The sequence below is a fragment of the Prionailurus bengalensis genome, chromosome E2 (assembly GCF_016509475.1).
Source record: "Prionailurus bengalensis isolate Pbe53 chromosome E2, Fcat_Pben_1.1_paternal_pri, whole genome shotgun sequence".
NCBI lineage: Eukaryota > Metazoa > Chordata > Mammalia > Carnivora > Felidae > Prionailurus > Prionailurus bengalensis.
In genome coordinates this window covers 44,618,762-44,639,741 of record NC_057352.1, presented here as the reverse complement: position 1 = coordinate 44,639,741, position 20,980 = coordinate 44,618,762, and the positions used below count along the sequence as shown (strand labels likewise).

The following is a 20,980-nucleotide window of genomic DNA, read 5'->3' as shown; positions in this document are numbered from 1 at the left end:
GAGCTGAAATCAAGAGTCGGACACAACCAACTGACCCACACAGGTGCCCCTCCTTATGTATTTTTAAAGCAGAGTCTTATAGGCCAGCTCCCCAAAGGGAACAGTACTCAAATGGTGGCAATATGCCACTCAAAACCCCCACCACAAACACTTGGAAACTCGTGCTGACACAGTGACTGGAGGATGTGCTGTACTACTGGCTTTTCATGGCAGGTGCCAGAGAAGCTCAAGTTCCTTCTGGCCTTACAAAGGGAAAGAAAAGTTTTATTCAAAATGCCAGAATGATCCATTAAGCTATACCTACTTAGGAGTACCAGAAGCAGTCAATCAGAGAAAACAAAGGCATGAAAAAGAGAGATACACTGCCCAGCTATCTGCTAGGGTCATGGCAAGGCTCAGAAAAAGAAGCAAAAAAGCTAAGGATAAAAGAGCCCTGGATACCTCCAGGCACATCCCCACTTCCTTAGGAGTACAAAGCCATGAACTTAGCAAGTGGTCTTTGTTCCAGGAGTAAGGGCCTCTACACACAGACTTGGTCCCCGTACTTGCCCAAAGAGAAGCTTTAAATGACCCTTACACTACTGCAAGCTAAGGCATCAACTGGCCTGGAAACCATACAGTCCAAGGCTTCATCATTCAACGAAAACCATACAACAGGTCTTTGGTTTCCCACTATAGTTTTCAACCTTGATTAAAAACACTTCTTGGGGCGCCTGGGTGGCTCAGTCGGTTAGGCGTCCGACTTCGGCTCAGGTCATGATCTCGCGGTTTGTGAGTTCGAGCCCCGCGTCGGGCTCTGTGCTAACAGCTCAGAGCCTGGAGCCTGTTTCAGAGTCTGTGTCTCCCACTCTCTGACCCTCCCCCGTTCATGCTCTGTCTCTCTCTGTCTCAAAAATAAATAAACATTAAAAAAAAAATTAAAAAAAAAAAAAAAACCAAAACACTTCTTACTAGCCCTAATAGTTTGGACCACCTAGAGGACTCCTTGGATTATGAGCAGTACATTGGATACATGTACAAATTCAACACATTTGAAGTATTTTAAGATTTTAAGTAATCTGTACACTTCACATAGGGCTTGACCTCGTGACCTCCAAGATGAAAAGTCATATGTTCTACTGACTGAGCCAACCAGGTGCCCTGAAATTAAGATTATTTTAAAGCAAATCTCAAATGTCAAAAGATTTTTCCTGTAAATATCTTAGCATACATCTTATATAGATAAGGTTTTAAAAAAATTTTTAATTTAATGTTTATTTTTGAGAGAGAGAGAGAGAACCAGTGGGATAGGGGCAGAAAGGGATGGGGACAGAGGATCCAAAGCAAGTTCTGTACCAACAGCAGAGAGATCCAATGCAGGAGTCTAACTCATGAACCATGAGATCATGACCTGAATGAACTGAAGTCAGCCACTTACCCAACTGAGCCAGCCAGGTGCCCCATATAAATAAGGAAATAAAAAAAAATAAAACAAAACATAATGCCACCAACACATCTAACAAAAACAGTAATAATTACTGTCATCTAATGCCACGTCCATGCTTAAATTTCTCTGACTCAAAGATATCTTTTGTAGTTGGAGTGTTGAATCTATCTTCAAGTTGTAGTCTACATATTACAATTGGTTCATTTGCCTCTTAATACTCTTTTGATCTAAAGCAGTCCTCCCTGCCCTTTTGCCACTTATTCCAGTGTCATTTGTCATACAGTTCCCACATTCTGCATTTGGCCAGATTTGTGGCATTTGTTTCTTCATTCTCTGCATTTCTGCAAAATCAGATTCTAACGCTTAACTAGGTTCTGCCTCAACTTTAGTTTACTCCAAAAAAAAATATTTCCATAGTGACGTTGTATGCATGCTACTGAATCATACATATCAAGTGGTACATTATGTTATATTGTCCTTACTTTTTTTTTTTTTTTTTTTTTTTTTTTAAGTAAATGTTAAATACAATCAGAAGGTTTGGGTGTTATCAGCCTGGTTCCTTCATTTAAAAATTCCCCATCACCCTTGACCTAATGACTCAGTGCTAGCAGCCTTTAAGATCTCTACCTGCACCTTTTGTATAGCTCCTCCTATACAGGGCACATGTGTGGTCCAAAGGTATTCAGGAGGCCTTTCACTTAGGACAGAATCAGCACTTCCCAAACTAACCACTGAGGCTGAAATCACACTTAAACTCTGTTTGAACTTCAACTTGAACCAGTCAAAAGCACTGATGCTAAAACACAAACATCCCACCAAACAAGAACACACTCAATTACTATGCAAGACGCTATTCTGGATTTGTATGTTTTTCTCTAAATAGTTGAGAGCCTGGGGCACCTGGCTGGCTCAATTGAAAGACCATGTGACTCTTGATCTCTGAGTCATGAGTTCAAGATTGAGGGTAGAGATCACTTCAGTAAACTTTAAAAGAAGATAGTTCAGGTGTCGTGACAGTTTCCCCTAAAGTACATGTTAACAGGTAGGAACCTACATCTCCAAGAAGAGGAAGTGGGCGCATTGGCGGAGGCCCGTTACTTCTTGGAAATCACGGTATTACTAACAAGACACATGTGTCCTCTTTGGATTTGTATTCTCATAGTTTTTTCCTAGTCAAATCCAGCCCTCAAAAAATTAAGAACATTCTTTATCATACATGGTTGTGGGGTGTTGTTGTTGGTTGGCAGGTGTGGTTTCAACATCTGTGGGTGTGATTTAGATTATGGAGTGACTTCAAGTTTAAAAGGAGAAGAAATACCGAGCTACTTCTAACACAATATCATGTATGTAAATTAAAACCACATTCTTAGTACACTGCATGAACTTGCAAACAGGAAGCAACAGTAAATCGGGAATGGCTGGCTATGGAGGGAACGGAAAAAGTGTGGAGAATGAGAGTAAAATGGAATTAGAAAAAATGGGGGGGGGGGGAGGCTTGCACAGACCGATGATGGTAAAATGCTATGAACAAAGTATTTTATACACACACATACACTCATACTCAATTGTTGCAAGTCTGTTAAAAAATCCTCACACTTACGTTATCCTCTGTTCCATAAACTGGTCCGGATCCTCAGCAGTGTAGGACGTGATTTCCAGGCCCACACCAAAGTCTTCAGGTATGTGCACTTCCTTTTGGAGAGGCACAAAGATGGGGGCTTCGTTCACATCCTCCACGTCCACGGTGACTGTGGCTGTGGAGGTGGAGAGAATAACCTCAAACGGGGACACATTCTCCACGGCCACATACAGAATGTATTGTCGCTTGGTCTCATAATCCAAGCCCTAAGGAGCAAAAAAAAAAAAAAAAAAAAAAAAAAAAAGAATTCAAAAATACATTTTATGTTAGTTAAAAAAATAAATAAAATTAAGTCCTTAACTATTGCTTTTGGTTAGCAATATTCTAGGGGTTCTCAAATCTAGCTAATCTAGTTAATTAAGAAGAATTAACTTGAGAACTTTTGAAGAAAATGGAGGCCTACACTCTAACCCAATAAATAGCAGTCTCTGAGGGTGGGGCCCAGACATGCGTAGTTTTAAAAAGCTCCCAATGACCACCATGCAATCATAATAAAGATGAGAACCCTAGGAGAAGAATAAAAACAAACTACGGGACATGTCAAACAGCAAACCCCAGTAAACAAACACTAGCACATAAAGTCATTCATTATTCAAGGCCAGTAAGAATGTTCACATCCCATGTGACATGCCATCCATGTGACAGCAGACGGACAGAAGACCCTGCTTGTCCACCTCAATGACCTCAATTAAGTTTACTGTCAACATGCAGTTCAGATCAGTCAGCAACAAGGTCAAAGCCCAGCTGGGTCATATCCTAGCTGTGTGATCCAGGCAACTTAACTTCTGGGTCTGTTTCTACATCTAAATATGTAGGAAAAGGAATATTTCATGGAGTTGCCATAAGGAAAAAACTGGGAACTTTGATGAAGGACTTTGTGTATGGTAGGGACTCATTTTACTAGCTTCTTTCTTTTGTTGGTAGCATAGACAATGTTGACCTTGGATGGTTAGGGGGAGATAAGATTATGTAGTAAGTAATGCATAAAGTAATACTGCAGAATGGTCTGCTCACTTGCTCAAGAGGAAGTCAAAGCCTTGGGGCTGATTCAGGGATCCATTAACTCTGAGTAACCTCAACAAGTAAATCACCCAACTTCCTAAGTCTTCAGGTTTCCAAAACATTTCTCAAAAAGTCATTTGTCCCACTTCTAAAATAATCCAGCAAAATGGCAGAGACCAGTAAACTATTTTCCCTTTTATTTGCAAAATGGATATGGAGGGGAGGAGTAGATAAATGTTTAAGGGAGCAAGCCTTTTAAAAACACATGGTATTTTCTTTCTCTTCAACCTCAAGGAGCTTCCTGAGTCTCACATGTGCTGGAATAGTCACTGCAAATCCCAAATGGTCCAACAGATCCTGGGAAAGCCTCCCACCCTTACCCCACCAATGCCATCTACTTCTACTTCTGAGAAGACACCAGTGGACAGGGGAGTTTCCAAGATGTCAGTTTCTGCATCTTGCCAGGCACCATACAAACCTTAGCTGTTTTCAAAATGCCATCGTTGGTTACTGGGTCTGTGGTGACAACAAATTGGTCATCCTTATTGTTCAATATGGTGTACACGGCCTGCCACGCTGGGGTATTTGGGACATCGGCGTCAGTCACTTTGAGTACGGTGATTTCGACATTAGCTTCGTTCTCAGGCACCTGCCCCTGGTACTACAGAGCAAAGGAGAAAATGGACCACTTATGACATCCTGAGACCCAATAGATGAGCCAGGGCCTAGAGGGCTAAAGGAGTCCTTTCTGAGCCCAAGATTCAAGGAGAAGAGTCTTGGAGGAAATGCCCACTCCATCAGTAGAGCCTCTATTTCTTATTGGTGGAGCAGCCAGTACTACTCAAGGAACATCATCCTTTATGACTACCTGAAGAAGCTTTTTAAGGACCTGGCTACCTGAGCCCCTCACAGCACACTCTGACCCAGTTGATGACTATGGTCTTAATCAAATTCAAGACACTGTGGCTTATCCATTACTCTCCTCTCCCTATCATTCCCAGTGGTACCAATAATTTTCTTACAACAGAAGTCTGGTCAGTAGAGTCCTCTGCTTAAAACCTTTGATGACATCCCCTTGCACTCAGGATAAATTCTAACATTCTTACCTCAGTCTACAAGGTCGTGCAGGACCCAACCTCATTTAGTTCACTACACTGACTGGTTTTCAGTTCTTGCTATGCATCAAGCTTTTCACTGATTCAGAGCATGTTGCATATGCTGCTCCCTCTGCCTGGAGCACTCTTCCATTGTCCCCTGTCCCGCGTTGGCCAACCTCCTGTCAAATCTTACTATAAATGTTACTCACAATGCCTAGGTTAGGGTGGCAGACACTGCTAATTGAATACTAATATCCATTCACCCCTTCTTCGCGAAATATATTGTTGGAGGCAGCAAAGTGCCCAGACAATGTATTTTACTTCCAGTCATCCTCGAAGACTGCAATTGCTAAGAGGTAAATGGAACTTGTATGGGTCTGCACAGAAATAAGAGGACTTCACTTAGCAGCAATGCCTTGTGCTCCCCGTGGCCTTGCTTCCTTCCTGAACGAAGCACAGACATAGCTGGAGGGCTAGCAGCCATCTGGGACCATAAGGGGACACCGAGGATGGAAGCTATGCACCAAGGATGGTGGCAAAGTAAGGCAAAAGAGGTTTCATTGACACCACAGATAATCTAGCTCTGGGCTTTTTGTGACACCAGAAAGTTTACCCTATTTGTTTAGGACGTAAGAGTCAAGTCTCTGTTATTACCCACTTTGAGCTGATTTCTAATTAATGTACTAAGATTTAAGGTTCTGGGGTGCCTGGGTGGCTCAGTCAGTTAAGCATCCGACTTGGGCTCAGGTCATGATACTGTGGTTCATGAGTTCAAACCTCACGTCGGGCTTCTGTGCTGACAGCTCAGAGCCTGGAACCTGCTTTGGATTCTGTGTCTCCCTCTCTCTCTGTTCCTCCCCACTCGTACTCTCTCTCTCTCTCTCAAAAATAAATAAAGATTAAAAAAAGAAAAGAATAGAAAGAAAATATTTGTTCAATGAATAAACAAAACCCGGTAGGACTTGTGACCAAGATACCCAAAATGAAAACATGAATTCAACAGGTGCCCCCCCCTTTTTTTCTTTTTTAAAGTAATCTCTATACCCAACATGGGGATCAAACTCACAACCCTCAGATCAAGAGTCACATGCTCTGTGGTGCCTGGGTGGCTGAGTCAGTTAAGCTTCCAACTTCAGCTCAGGTCATGATTTCACAGTGAAGTTCAAGCCCCACGTGGGGCTCTGTGCTGACAGCTCAGGGCCTGGAGCCTGCTTTGGATTCTTTGTCTTCCTCTCTCTCTGTTCCCCTCGCCCCCCACCCCAGCCATGCTCTGTCATATCCTTCTCTCTCTCTCAAAAATAAATAAATAAAAGCATCAAAAAAATATTAAAAAAATTATAAAAGAGTCACATTCTCCACTGACTGTGCCAGCCATGCACCTCAGGTGCCATTTATAATTTCACAAACGTGTGCCAATAGGGCCCAGGCTAATGATGGCAGGGACAACTGCCACCCCAACCTGCTTGCTTTCTGAAGTTCAGTAGTCTAGGGAAGGCTGTCAAAGGCTTCACCCATGAGCACTGTGAAACAACAGAGGACCTTTCTTTGAAAACCGAGGGGCTGCAAAATTACCGTGGTTGGTTCAAAGATGGGAGGGTTATCGTTGATGTCAGTGACCGTGATCACGGCTGTTGCGGTTGTACTTAAACCTTCGCCTTGCAGGTCAGCAGCCTGAACCACCAGTGTGTACATGGGGACACTCTGCAGAGATCAAACACATTGGAGTCAGGACCCAGAACCACATCAGGCCCAGCCCAGCCCAGAGCATCAAAACACTTTATCATTTGCTTGAATGCTAGCCTGCCTTCTAGGTATAAAACCTCTAGACAGATGTTTAGATGCAAAGCTCAGACCATAACATGCTACATGGCAACTGGCCTCTGCCGAGTTTTGCACGGTCCACGTGATCCAGCTGATGTCTATTTGCCCTCAACCCCCTCTATATCCTCTTGACCCCTGACCTCCCGGTCCAGCCCGGTGGTGACCACACTGATGACTCCTGTGTCCCTATTGATGGTGAACATTGTGCTCTGAGGCAGCGGGGGCTCTTGGGAGAGGATGGTGTATGCGATGGCGGCATTGTAGGTATTCTCGTCGTCATCTGCATCTGTGGCCGTGACCTGCATCACAGAAGTTCCTGGAAGTGCCAAAGGAGAGGAAGATTCAGTTAAGCTGCATTTTGGATTTTGGTCAACATTGCTCAGCTCAATTCTGTCCAGAATGTTCCAGGAAGAGCCTAGGGTTGGTACCGTGTCATGGCTCTCCATTTTCTAATTTCCAAAATTCTTACCAGTGCGGGGGGGGGAGGGTTGACGACAGCATTCCACCAAATGAGCAGTGTTCCAAGGACTCAGCTTTGCCACAAGATACTTTGGATTGGGCTGGAGGGGAGGACTACGGGGAATAAGTAACCTTAAACTGAAACAGTGCCATGTCTCTCAAACAGAGTGAATGAGGTGAAAACTAGGAAAAATCCCACAAATTTCCGACGTGGCTTTTAAGTCACGGCTTCACCAGAGAGGATGGTCACTTGAGATCACTGCCTTCAACGTAGAAGAGAATACTTAGAGCACCTGTGACTGACAAAGGACTAGTGCTGATCATATCAAAAAAAATTCTTTAGGGATCACTAGGAAAAGGAAAAAAATAGCCCAAGGGGGAAAAAAAAAGAGCAAAAGACGAAGAAAGAAGTCATAAGAAACCCAAAGGGCCGGCAAACACAGAAAATGCTTAGCCCATTAATAAAGCAGAGAAATGCAATTTAAAATTGTATGGAGATACCACCACACAGTCAACAGAGCTGAAAAGTCTAAAATTCCAGGATATATATGTTGCTGGTGGGACTGTAAACTGGTTCAACCCCTTTGGAAAACAGCTTGTCAGCAAGTATCACACTGAACAGGCACATACAATACAACTGAGCCATCTACCATTACGGATTTATACCCTAGAGAAAGTCTTGCATGTTTCCATCAGGAGATATATGCAAAGAAATACTACATGACAATGAGAATGAATGGCCTTGGACTGCTATAGGCACCAACACAAAGAACCGTATGTACATAAAGCTAAACGACAGAAGCATGCCACAGAAATACATGTAGAGTGTGGTTCCCTGTACATAAAGTTTGAAAACATGCAAAACAAACAAGAGCTTATATAGAGATAAATATACACACAGTGAAATAGACAAATGAAAGCAAAGGAATGATTACCACAAAAGTCAGGGCAGTGGTTACCTTTACAGGGGACAGAAAAGAATGTGGTCATGAATGGCATGCATCTGTTTCTTAATCACGGAAGGTTCTTAAAATGCTCCTATTTTATAATACACATTTCTGTAGAAAGGATGTTTTATACACATGGTGCAAGCTTCTAAAGAAGTTCTATCGCTATGAAGGGCCTGACCCCAAACACCAGCCCCAACACTCTTAAGTCCAAAGAATCTAAGTGTCTTTCTGGGAACTACGTGCCTTATGTATTGGTCATACCTGGAAGAGCACTTTCCATGACAGAACCTTCAAAGACCTGCTGGGTGAACTCGGGCTTGTTGTCATTCTGATCTGTCACCGTAATCACAATCTCCATTGGGTCTTCGACTGCATGCCCATTTGAAGACACAGCATGAGAGTACAGCTGAAACAGCCAAGTGAAGGTTACGTGGGTCCCAACCAGGGGGAAGAAAGGGAAGGAGTCATGTGACCGGCCTCCACCCCCCCCCCACCCCCCCACCCCCCAAGACCCAAGGAAGGACACCCTAGCAGAGAACTTTTCTCGGACATGTGCTGCTGCTTCAGTGGTGTCATGACAATGTTTGAGGTCATGATATGTAAAGATTCATGGGCTGGAGAACACAGCTACCAGGTCAGAGCTCCCATTTCCCATAGGAGGGCTAGGGAGCCAGGCCTAGGAGAAAACAGTAGAACCCTAAAACACTCTGATTCATTCCCAGCAGGCTAATGTTTGCTCTGACTGCTCCAGTCTAGTGTCTCCCCAGATTTTTCTACATTTGGCCTCAATGCATTACCCTTCAGCTCTCCAAACTTACTCTGATACCAAGGTCTAAGAATGGCTTTTGCTCCCCAATGTCATCACTGGCCTCTTCCTCTGGGTCAGGGACTTTTGGCCCCAAAAGTTGCTACCTTGGGTCTTAACTCATGCATAAGGACCCTCCTCTCTTTATTCCTAACAAAGAAAATATTAATGCTCCCCTCGCCACCCCCCCCAATTTTTCCCCAGCTCTCCTGTCATCTCCCTTTATTAACAGGTACAGAGCTATCAAATTAAGCCTCACATGTCCAGAGCACCTGATCTAGGGATCCAACATGGGTTGACCAAAAAATTTTGGGAGGATATGACCCCATTGTTAACAGGCTTCTGAGAGATACTCACAATGTACTTGGCAATTTGTTCTCTATCCAGAGGCTCCGTCACCTTCAGCCATCCTGTTTCTCTTTCAATAATAAACACACCAACAGGAGGTGTGTCAGCCCCTTGGCCAGTGATGCTGTAGAAAACCTTGATTTCTTTGTCCCTGTTAGATTTGATCTGAAGACCAAACAGAAAGAAACAGCATTATCCCTTTATCTTCTTAGTCCTTCTCTGACAAATTGCTCCCAGAGAAGGAAAGAACTTCCTGCTCTCTACCTGAACCAGATTTTTAGGAAATGGGCCTTTCTCATTTTCTGGGCAGCTGATAGGAGGGATAACCCAGTCTCTCTTCTGTCTTCTAAGACCATGCTGGGAGTTGCGAAATGTGAGCACTTCTGTCTGGGTTTCGGAGAGAGTGTCCTAAAAGGAAAGGAGATGAAGAACAAAATCAGGTAATTCAGGAGAAATAATACAGGCCCAACAGTTCCACCTACCCAGCCAGCATCTCCAGCATTCTGAGGGCAGTCGATGACTTTAACTTAATATCAAAACACAACCCAATGAACCTCTCTGCCATATAATAAAGATGGCATTCTCTTTTGATCCTTCTAATGTCCAGAGTTCAAGTAACCAGTATGCATACACAACTATACATTTGAGAGTTTGATATTATTTTGCAAGTTATTTCAAGCCTATATATATTATACCTGTTGTTTTTAAAAGAACATTACACTCTGATGATGTAATATCAGAGCTTATTCAACAACTGGATATTCAAGTGTTTCAATTTTCTTTTATGTTTTTCCTTGGGGTATAGGCCTCCAAAGTGGAGTTATCAGCCAAGATGAGGTAAGTTTTAGGAATTGGTGCTAAGAACTACTTTGTGATCAATACAAATTCTTCAACCTCATTGTGTTGTTTTATCTATTGAGTTTCCATTTGTTCTAACTAAAGCTGTTGGGATGGGAACCAAAAACGCCCTTGAGACTTGTATTGAACAGTTTTCATGTGTGATAAAGATAGCTTTATGCACACACAGGGAAATAAGATAGTTGAAGATGGAAGCAAAGTTTCTTCCAAATTGTTTAAGTGCTTTAAAGTGATTAACCATAATACTGTAAAGGTTCCAGAGGACAATTCCATCTCCCACTCCCCACATAATCACTGATCACTGTTTGCCAAATGTGATTTAAGCACTATTTCCTGGCTTTTCAAATTTGTTTCAAAATGCACAAGACAGACATGAGATAAGAAATCCTTCCCAGTACTGCATTCCTACATATTAGTTACTCACATACCCAATAACACACACACTCTCTCTCTTTCCCTGCCTCCCTCCTTCTCTGCCCTGCCCCTGCTCACGCTGTCTCTCTCTCAAAATAAATAAACGAAACTTAAAAAAAATGTTTCCCATTGAGTCTTCTCTTCCCCTCCCAAGACTCTCCCCACTAGAAACACAAAGAGTAAAATAAAAAGATCAGAGGATTGATCTCCTGTTCATTCTCCCTCCAAGAAAAAGACAGTTAACAATTACTGAGTACTTACTGTATGCCTAGCACAGTTATATCAATTCACATGTATTAATTCAGGCACTCATTATTATCTGCATTTACAGATAAGGAATTTCAAGCACAGAGGGGTTAAGTAACTCTCCTATATCTATTCAGGCAGTAAGTGGCAGGGCTATGATTCAGTCCCAGATAGTGTCCATGCTCTTACCCACTATTCTACACTTCCCACAGAAAATACAGATATTCACACTGCACCATCATTCCGGCTGATCCCTCCCCCCACCTACTCATAAAAATTCCCAACGATTAGTTCAGTTAGACCAATGGTTCTCAACTAGAAGTGATTCTCCAACCCGGGGGGCATTGGCTGTCTGGAGACATTTTTGGTTATGACAGCTAGGGGCATGCTGCTAAACATCACAACAGAAAACCATCCAGCCCCAAATGTGAATGGTGCCAAGGCTAGGGAACCTGCATTAGCCAGGACTGAAACAATGGTGAACTTCCAAGAAACGCTCCAACGTACGTGATGGTGGCGGTGATGGTGCACTGCTGCCTTCAGCGTAACTTTGGTGGACAGCTTCCTGCGGCTGGAGTCCCAGGCGTGGACGAGAAAACTCATCTCTGGTTTATGAAGCTGTAGAGGCCGTCTGACGCTAACCACACCATCGCTGCCCACTTTGATTCGCTTGTCATCAGAAAAATAGGCTGTCCTTGGTTGACCGGTGCATCCTTCAAAACTCACTGCAGGGCACACGTCACAGCGATTAGGAAATGGGGCAGATTAAAGACATGAGTGTTCCTTCTCTAAAAAGCAAACGTGGTTCACCCACCAAAAGCATGACTCACGCAAAACAAGCCATCGTCTGGAGACAGAACAGCAAAGATACCAAAGTAGTCAATATTATCATCATGTTCTTCACAATTACAGGAAGACTGTTCATTGTGGTCTGATTTTCTTTTTTTCTAAATTTTTTTTTAATGTTTATTTATTTTTGAGACAGAGAGAGACAGAGCATGAATGGGGGAGGGTCAGAGAGAGGGAGACACAGAATCTGAAACAGGCACAGGCTCCAAGCTGTCAGCACAGAGCCTGATGCGGGGCTCCAACTCACGGACTGTGAGATCATGACCTGAGCCGAAGTCGGCCGCCCAACCGACTGAGCCATCCAGGCGCCCCTGATTTTCTTATCTACCTGTAAACTACAAACAGTGACCTGTCTAGAAAGTAACTTCTTTTCAATAACAAAAGGGACCTCTCCTTCAGTTGGCTGTTGACAATATAAAAACAGACCGCTAAGATTACTGAGACAGAATGCTTGCTAAATCCAAAAGTTAGAGACTAAGGTACAGTGAGACATTGCAAAGTCTACATTTAAGTAGCAGGTGGGGTAACTGAGCCTGGGTGGCTCAGTTAGTTAAGCATCTGGTTAAGCATCTGACTCTTAACTTCAGCTCAAGTCATGCTCTCACAGTTCGTGGGATTGGGCCCTGAGTTGGGCTCTGCACTGACAGCATGAAGGCTGCTTGGGATTCATTCATTCTCTCTCTCTCTCTCTCCCCTCTCAAAATAAATAAAATAAACATTTTAAATAAATACATAAATGTTGACATTTCAAAACCAGTGGCAGACAATGAGAGAGGGACGTGGCATGATGATAACGAGTACGGACTCTGGGGGTGGCCCCCTGGGTGGCTCAGCTGGTTAAGCACCCCACTCTTAATTTTGACTCAGGTTGTGATCCCAGGGTCATGGCATCAAGCTCTGGGTCAGGCTCTGAGCTGTGCGTGGAGCCTGCTTGAGACTCTCCCCCCATCTCTATCCCTCTCCCTCGTTCACACTCACTCTCTCTAAAGAATATGGACTCTGGAACAGGCTACCTGGTTCAAGTCCCAGCTCTGCTTATTATTAGCTCTGTGACCTTGGGCAAATTAATCTCCCTGTGCCTCAGTCTACCCATCTGTAGAATGAAGGCAATAAAAGCAACTACCCACTAGGGTTGATTTAAGTTTGTTTTTTTAATGTTTGTTTGTTTGTTTGTTTATGAGACAGAGACAGAGCATGAACAGGGGAGGGTCAGAGAGAGAGGGAGACACAGAATCCAAAGCAGGCTCCAGGCTCCAGGCTCCAAGCACAGAGCCCGACGCGGGGCTCGAACTCACAGACCGCAAGATCACGACCTGAGCCGAAGTTGCACGCCCAACTGACTTAGCCACCCAGGTGCCCCTAGGGTTGACTTAAGTTACATCTCTATGTGCTTGGCACATAATAAGCACTATATTAATGTCTGTCCAATTAAGTTTTTGAAAACAAATGTGACTTTGGTTAATCATTTATTCAACCCTCATGAGTATCCCACAGAAGACACTGATAACTGTAAATACTTGTTGAGTGCTAATTCTATTTTTATTATCTCAGGCATAGAGAGGTAATACCTGCTTTCAATCTGATGCAGAAGAGAAACTGATCATTGTCAGGGGAGATAATGAAAGTTGCACAGGAAAGTCTTCAACCTGATCATACAGGGCAGCAAGACAAATGCAAAAGACAGGGAAGGACTACTTGGGTGGGGGAATGTTATGACCAATGACTTCCAAACTCTACTTAAAACTTCATAGCTATTAAGGTATTAAAACTTAAAGACCACCAATACCCAAAGATGGTGACGCTGGTGGTGAAAAATGTCCTAAAGGGCTCATTCTACAGGTTTCCACCAAGCTCTATGCAGAAGCTGTGCTGAGCTCTAAGGACAAACTTGTAGACAAGACAGACAAGGCACTGCTCCTCACTGAGCTTAAACTGTTGGGGAAAACATGGACAAATACAGAAATCAATCATCCCAGGAAGTGATAAATGCTAGACAGAAAGGAATTAAAGAGAGTAATACAAGAGTGATCAGAGGAGAGGGGGATTCAGAAAGGTGTAACTATTACTGGATGATGAGAGCAAGCCTCTTGAGGTGGAGGTGGCTGAGCAGAGACCTGAAGGAGACAGTCTTGCTGAAACCTGTCTCAAGAGCCAGCTAGACACAGGGAACAGCTGATAAAGCAGCTCATTCTGGGAACTTCTCAAGGTGGCCTGTTTTCATCCCTTTCAAATACTCGCCCTTCATTTCTCTAGTGTAATTTTTACTTTGTCCAAATAGATCTTTTATAAAAACTCCTGCTCGAGCCTATTTTACAAAGCTAGACACCTCTACATTCATGAGGATCACGTCTCTGCCACAAAGTCCTAAAGCCACCCCTAATTCCTGGGCTGCAGTTTTCATTTTCTTCCACCAGGGGCCACCCTTGCAAATGTTTCTGAAGCCAACAGCCACACCCTTTCCAGAGAAAATAAGACCTTACTGGTGTGGGTGAGTGAACACCATGATCATTTCCATTTTGAAGATGAAGATATTCAGAAGATGAAGAAATCCAGGCTTGGAGAGCTTAAGAAAATTGCTTGACATCCTATACTTAGTGAAAGCAGAGCTGGAACTGGCCCTTACCCTGAGTTACTTAGTCTTATGACCGCTGTTCCCTTGCCCTGAAGAGACTGTTAAGGCCCTGGTTTATTTTGCCCCCTAGCTAGAATCCAGGGATGACAGAAATCTGGGGCCACCTTGTACAAGTAACTGGGAGTCGCTATCCAGCCAAACAAAAAGATAGTTCACAGGAAGGGAACAGGGTCCTTCAAATAATCACCCACCCACCCCCCGTCCTCCAGGTTTATACAAAAAAAAAAAAACAAAAAACAAAAAAACCACAGCCATGGTCCCACCTCTACCCTCGCCTTATAGGCTGGCTCTATATCTACTATCTGTGACCAGATAATAAACCCAGATTCCACCATGTTCTTGCTGAGTGGCCTTAAACAATATGCTTAACCCCCCTGGGCCTCAGTTTTCTCTACTGGGACATGAAGGATACCACCATTGATGGAGCCTACCTCTTCAGGGTTTTTGTGAATATTAACCAAGAGAGCAAATGTGATCACATTTTGCAAGTGAAAGAGCAGTGAGAGCAGTAGATAATGATTATTTTTTTTGTGCATTTGGGTAGACAAGCTAGAAGTATTTGCTAGAAGCCAAGTATGTGCTACATGAACAGGGGAACCAAAAATGAGAAGAACAAAGGCAAAGTCCTTGAAGGATGGGCAGACACTGCGTTTTAAGTCTAAAATAGGATCTCCATCTCAAACTAGATGTTTCTCAAATAACCTTCCCTGAACCCATCCCAGCAGAAGTAATGGGGTGATCTGAGGGGGGGGGGGTGCTGTCACAGAAACAAGGACAAGAGCTGCTCTGGTTTATGCATGGATTTAATTCCTTTCCCCAGCTGGCCCAAATCTGGGCAGTGAAAGTTGGGACAAGCAGGACTGGACTTGCCAAGGGCGGCAGCCTGAACATTTTTAAATGGTTCTGCAAGTAACTTTGAGCCAAGGAGCTTAACCAGCTTGGGTCATCTTGTCTTAATGGTGGCTAAGCCCCACCCCTTGAGAAGTGACAAAGAAGTGTGTGCTGCCCCAACCTGAATTTCCAGGTGCTCATTAAGGCCCATTATCTTTCTGTGCAATCTGATCCTCTGGGCTGAGAAGCCAGAAATTACAAGAAAGATGAGGGAATCTCCAGCTTCAGAAGGCTCCTTGCTTCAAACTTGACAAGGACCAGGCCATGTCTCAGAGCCACAGTGACCACTAATGGCAGCATGGGGGACTCAAACAAGAAAAAGACAATCAGTCCATGAGGACAGGGTATATTTGAACGTTTCCACGATAAAAAATTAAACAAAAATAAACATAAAGCCAGCAAGGGATTAAGTAAGTGTTCTTTAAGTCAGGTTGACCTCCTTTCCTAAAACTGGTCATTTGGTCATTTGGTCTAGAAACCAAAATCCCAGTGACAAGAGCCAAGAACCCAGGTGGCCATCTCTAGATGTGGACATCTTTTCACTGCAATAACATCATCCCCACCACCACCAAAAACCACAGCCTCGACTAATAACTTCAACTACCTTTTATCTACTATTCTCTTAATATTTTTACACACTTGTAGAACACTAAGTGTCAGGCTCCATTCTAACCACTTTACAAATATTAACTCACTCCATTCCGGAACTCTGAGGGTGGTACTACCAGTGCTTCCTTTTCACATGTGGGGAACAAACCGAGGCAGGCCGTGAGGCCCAGAGCTGGGACTGGTACCCAGGCCGTCTGAGAGTTCTTGCTCCTAACCGCTTGGCCTCATGGTGTTCTCTACAAGCCAGACCCTTGCACTGTGCTCTTTGTGTTGTAATTCCTCCTCACCTTCTGCCACCCTTTGGGGTAGGGACCACTACCTCCGCTTTCCTTGTCCTCAATTATATGCTTGTGACTGGAGGGGCTGAGCTGTCTGGCTCCAAAGTGAGCATTCTTCACCACTGTTTCCATTTGCAAAATGGGGACATGCTTATCTAGCAATAATAAAAAGGAATATATATTAAGAAGAAAAAGTCTTTAAACATCCCCCAACAGTAGGCAACTCTACTCACCAGGAGCCTAATGGTAATTGTTGGATGGGAGGGGCAGATTCAAAGTGTGGTTGAAGTGGGGGCAGGGGGCGATTCTGATTTTTTTTTTTTTAATGTTTATTCATTTTTGACAGGGAGAGAGACAGAGCATGAGCGAGGGAAAGGCAGAGAGAGAGGGAGACACAGAATCTGAAACAGGCACAGGCTCCACGCTCTGAGCTGTCAGCACAGAGCCGGACGCGGGGCTCAAACTCACAGACTCCGAGATCACGACCTGAGCCGAAGTCGGATGCTCAACCGACCGAGCCACCCAGGAGCCCCGATTCTGGTTTTTTAAACATATTTTCCTTCTATATCTTTGTACATATTATATGGTGCATCAGAATTACAATGAATTCCTTTTAAAATGACGAAAAGAAAAGTGACTTTTAAAAAGCATTTTTAACACATTGTGACTTTTGCGGGCTATTTATCCTAAAAGGGCCCTATTTTCTAACTCACGTGGCACCAAGTAGTAGTTTTAATCAGAGGACCCTGGAAGAAGTGACTGAGGTTCAAATAAAAATTAAACCCAAGTTCATGAAAAGCTTCTGGTCCAGGGCAGGGCTTTGAGCACTGAGCAACATTCTTTGCTTGGAATTGCCACTGTGGCTCAAACAGTCCTGCTTTAAGGATTCCGTTTCTTCTTCCACCCCCACCCAGCCCCACAGCTGGAATGTGAGTGGGTGGAACCAGACAGTCTCAGAAGCCTTCATGTATTTCTGGGAGATGTTGAGATGTAAGGACAGGGACCTACAATCAAAGCCAGCTAACCATAGTTGAGTTATTTGCTAACTAGTGGGATAACCCAATCTCTCAGCGGCAACTACTTGAAAGCAGTGTTTTCCCCACACTATACACAAAGGCATGCATTATGGATTGTTTCTCTCTCATTGGAACGCATTTCCCACAGCCAACATCATAGAACCCTGCATTTAGATGTATTTCAAGGACCATTTGAACTTGAGCACTCAGCCTTAGGAAGACAAAGTCACACACACAAGATCAAGAGCCTCCTGAGGCCCCTGGAGCTGCCGGGGCGGGGTCATGTTGCCATTGCATATCTCCAAACCAAGAACTGTGGTTTCTACCTTAAATACTGAAGATACAAGACAAAAAGTTTAACCTGATGGGTGAAAGAAATCCTAGGGAGACAGACATGTTACCACTTCGGAAGGTAGGAGCCTCTTTTTGCTGGTTAGGCATGGTGTTTCTAATTCCAATCACAAAGCCGTAATTCTCCACAGATACCACCGCCTATAAAATTTCTTTCTAGGTTCCATTTTCTCTGATGCACTGGGTGATACTGGAACACTTTCCTTTGATGGGTGTCCATGAAATTACTCAACATTATGGGTTTACTAAGCACCCACGCTCAGCAAGAAAAAAAAAATGCACGTTTAAAAAATGGGAAGAAGGGGCACCTGCGTGCCTCTGACGGTTGAGGGTCTGACTTCGGTTCAGGTCATGACCTCATGGTTTGTGGGTTCAAGCTCCACGTCAGGTTCTGTGCTGACAGCTCAGAGCCTGGAGCCCACTTTGGATTCTGTGTCTGGCTGCCTCTCCCTCAAAAATAAAAAAAACATTAAATAAATAAAAAAATAAATAAATAACGGGAAGGAAAGGACTATCAGACCTCTATTTGAGATTCAAGTTGTACCAAGAAGACGATCTTCTTAGCCCCTAGACATCTCTGTATGTGTCCATTTGCTATAAAAGAACGAGCAACCCGATAGCCTTACTTGACACACTGGCCGTGGGTGGTAGGAATTTAGCAGCCTGGCTAATAAATGAGGAAACTGAAGTCTCAGTGGAAACACCTGGCTAAGCCACATAGCAGAAGAAGTGGCAGAACCTGTGGTCTGAGGCAGCTTTAGGACTTAACCACCTTAGTATCAGTAAGCTATGCGTCAAGTAGTTCCTAGCTGAATGGAGAACAGCAAGTTCCCACAGGAGAACAGGACAGGTAGAGTAACAGTAATAACAGGAAAGTGTCCCCTGTCTCCATCTTCCCCTTATACACATATACTCCCTCTCTCTCCTTGAAGGAACGCTATGCCTTGGAAATTCAGTCCCAGCGCCACAGAAAAACATAGGGACAGTCAGACAGCCAAGTGAAAGAGGAAGTTTTAAATTTCAGATCCAAGAATGTGCTGCTGTGGGTCACACCATTACAGAGCTAAAATAAGTCGAAGTTCCTCTCATCGGTTAGCTTACACCTCAAACATTTTTCTGGGGAAGATAAACAGCGTGGACTCCTGGTGGACCAGCATGACTTACAGCCTGTGCCCATAAAACCTGAGTGGCAATGCTCCATGAGAGCTGTCGGCTGGGGTGCCTGCACCCGCCCAACCTCCCGTGCTAACGGGCAGCTCCCATGGAATCTCAGGGGTGGGAAGTGTACTTTCATGAAATCTACCACATTCTTGCTACCGGCCTCTCGACACGACCTTGCCTGAACAAATTATAAGTAGTCTCAGATGTGGTGTGTGTACATATACATACACACACACAGACACGCGCACGCGCACACACACAGGTACACATACCGTGGAATATTACTCAGCCATCAAAAGAAATCTTGCCACTTGCAACAATGTGTATGGAGTTAGAGTGTATTATGCGAAGTGAAGTAAGTCAGAGAAAGAAACACCACATGATTTAACTCATGTGGAATTTAAGAAATGAAACAGATGAACATAGGGGAAGGGAGAAAGAAAAAAGAGAGGAGGCAAACCACAAGAGACTGTCAATGATAGAGAAGTGAGGGTTGATGGAGGGAGGTGTGGGGGGTGGGGATTAAGAAGGGCACTTGTGGTGAGCACTGGGTGTTACATTTAAGTGATTAATCACTAAATTCTACTCCTAAAACCAGTATTACACTATATGTTAACTAACTACAATGTAAATAAAAACTTGAAACAAAATACGAACATACATACAAACTGTAAAACTAAGTAATAAATAAGTGGACTCTGTCTTTATTTATTTACTTATTTTTAAAGTGCAGGCTTTGGGGCGCCTGGGTGGCTCAGTGGGTTAAGCATCCGACTTCGGCTCAGGTCATGATCTCATGGTCCGTGAGTTCGAGCCCCGCATCAGGCTCTGTGCTGACAGCTTGGAGCCTGGAGCCTGCTTCGGATTCTGTGTCTCCCTCTCTCTCTGACCCTCCCCCATTCATGCTCTGTCTCTCTCTGTCTCAAAAATAAATAAAACATTAAAAAAAAAATTTAAAAAAATTAAAAAAAATTAAAAAAAATAAAGTGCAGGCTTAGGGGGGCGGGGGCACCTGGATGGCTCAGTCAGTTAAGCTGCTGACTTCGGCTCAGGTCATGATCCCCTAGTCCATGGGTTCAAGCCCCATGTTGGGCTCTGTGCTGACAGCTCAGAACGTGAAGCCTGCTTTGGATTCTGTGTCTCCCTCTCTCTCCTCCCCTCCCCTGCTTGCATTCTGTCTCTGTCTCTCAAAAATAAACAAACATTGAAAAAAAATTTTTTAATGAAGGGTTTTTTTTTTAATGTTTATTTATCTATTTTTGAGAGAGAGCATGAACAGGGAAGGGGCAGAGAGAGAGGCAGAGAGAATCCCAAGCAGACTCCTTGCTGTCAGTGCAAAGCCTGATGTGGGGCTTGAACCCATGAACTGTGAGATCATGACCTGAGCAGAAGTCAGATGCTTAACCGACTGAGCCACCCAAGCGCCTCTCTTATTTTTTATAAAATTTTGAAAGTTATTTATTTATTTTGAGAGAGAGAGATAAAGGAAGAGACAGAGAGGATTCCAAGCTGCTCCACATGGCCAGTGTGGAGCCCAATGTGGGGCTCAAACTCACAAACTGAGAGATCATGACCTGAGCAAAAGTCAGATGCTTAACTGACTCAGCCGCCCAAGCGCCAACTGTGTCTTCATTTAACTAACACCCTAAAAACAGACGTCAACAATGATCCTGGCCTGGGTAGGAATTAAAGAGCAGGCTCCTTCACATCTGTTTCCATCAAAACATATTGAGGAATGGAGTGCCTGCCTGGTTCAGTCAGTCGAGTGTATGACTGTTATCTTAAAGTTGTAAGTTCAAACTCCACATTGGGTATAGAGATTAAAAGTTAAATCTTAAAAATATAAAAACCATAAAACAGACTGAGGTGGAGAGCAGGGTATCATTGCACGGACAAAAAACAGTGAGGTTACAGATCAAGGAACAATTAGCCCAGGCCCCTCCTCTCCAAAGGGGAGCCAGCAAGGATAAAGGGGTGACCCAGCACCCTTGATTCCCCTGCTTTAAGGTTACTCATGCTGACTGGGTCACTCTGGTGGTGGATTTTTGCTTCCCAGTTGTGTTTCTTCATAGGCTAATGCCTTGTTCGTTCTCTGGAGAGCAAACACCAAGGATGCTGATCAGAATCA

At 43.8% G+C, this 20,980-nt stretch overlaps 1 protein-coding gene across 1 annotated transcript in view; it reads right to left on the bottom strand.

Annotated features, from left to right (window-relative positions):
- Window positions 1-20,980, bottom strand: part of CDH1 (cadherin 1) — an 82,038-nt gene that overhangs the window by 11,806 nt on the left and 49,252 nt on the right. Inside the window, exons 3-10 of the mRNA XM_043600934.1 lie at window positions 11,573-11,790; window positions 9,812-9,955; window positions 9,557-9,712; window positions 8,656-8,800; window positions 7,126-7,301; window positions 6,737-6,865; window positions 4,546-4,728; window positions 3,027-3,271 (exon numbers count right to left, since the gene is read on the bottom strand). Of these exons, the coding sequence (XP_043456869.1) occupies window positions 3,027-3,271; window positions 4,546-4,728; window positions 6,737-6,865; window positions 7,126-7,301; window positions 8,656-8,800; window positions 9,557-9,712; window positions 9,812-9,955; window positions 11,573-11,790 (1,396 nt within the window). The remainder of the gene's footprint in view (window positions 1-3,026; window positions 3,272-4,545; window positions 4,729-6,736; window positions 6,866-7,125; window positions 7,302-8,655; window positions 8,801-9,556; window positions 9,713-9,811; window positions 9,956-11,572; window positions 11,791-20,980) is intronic.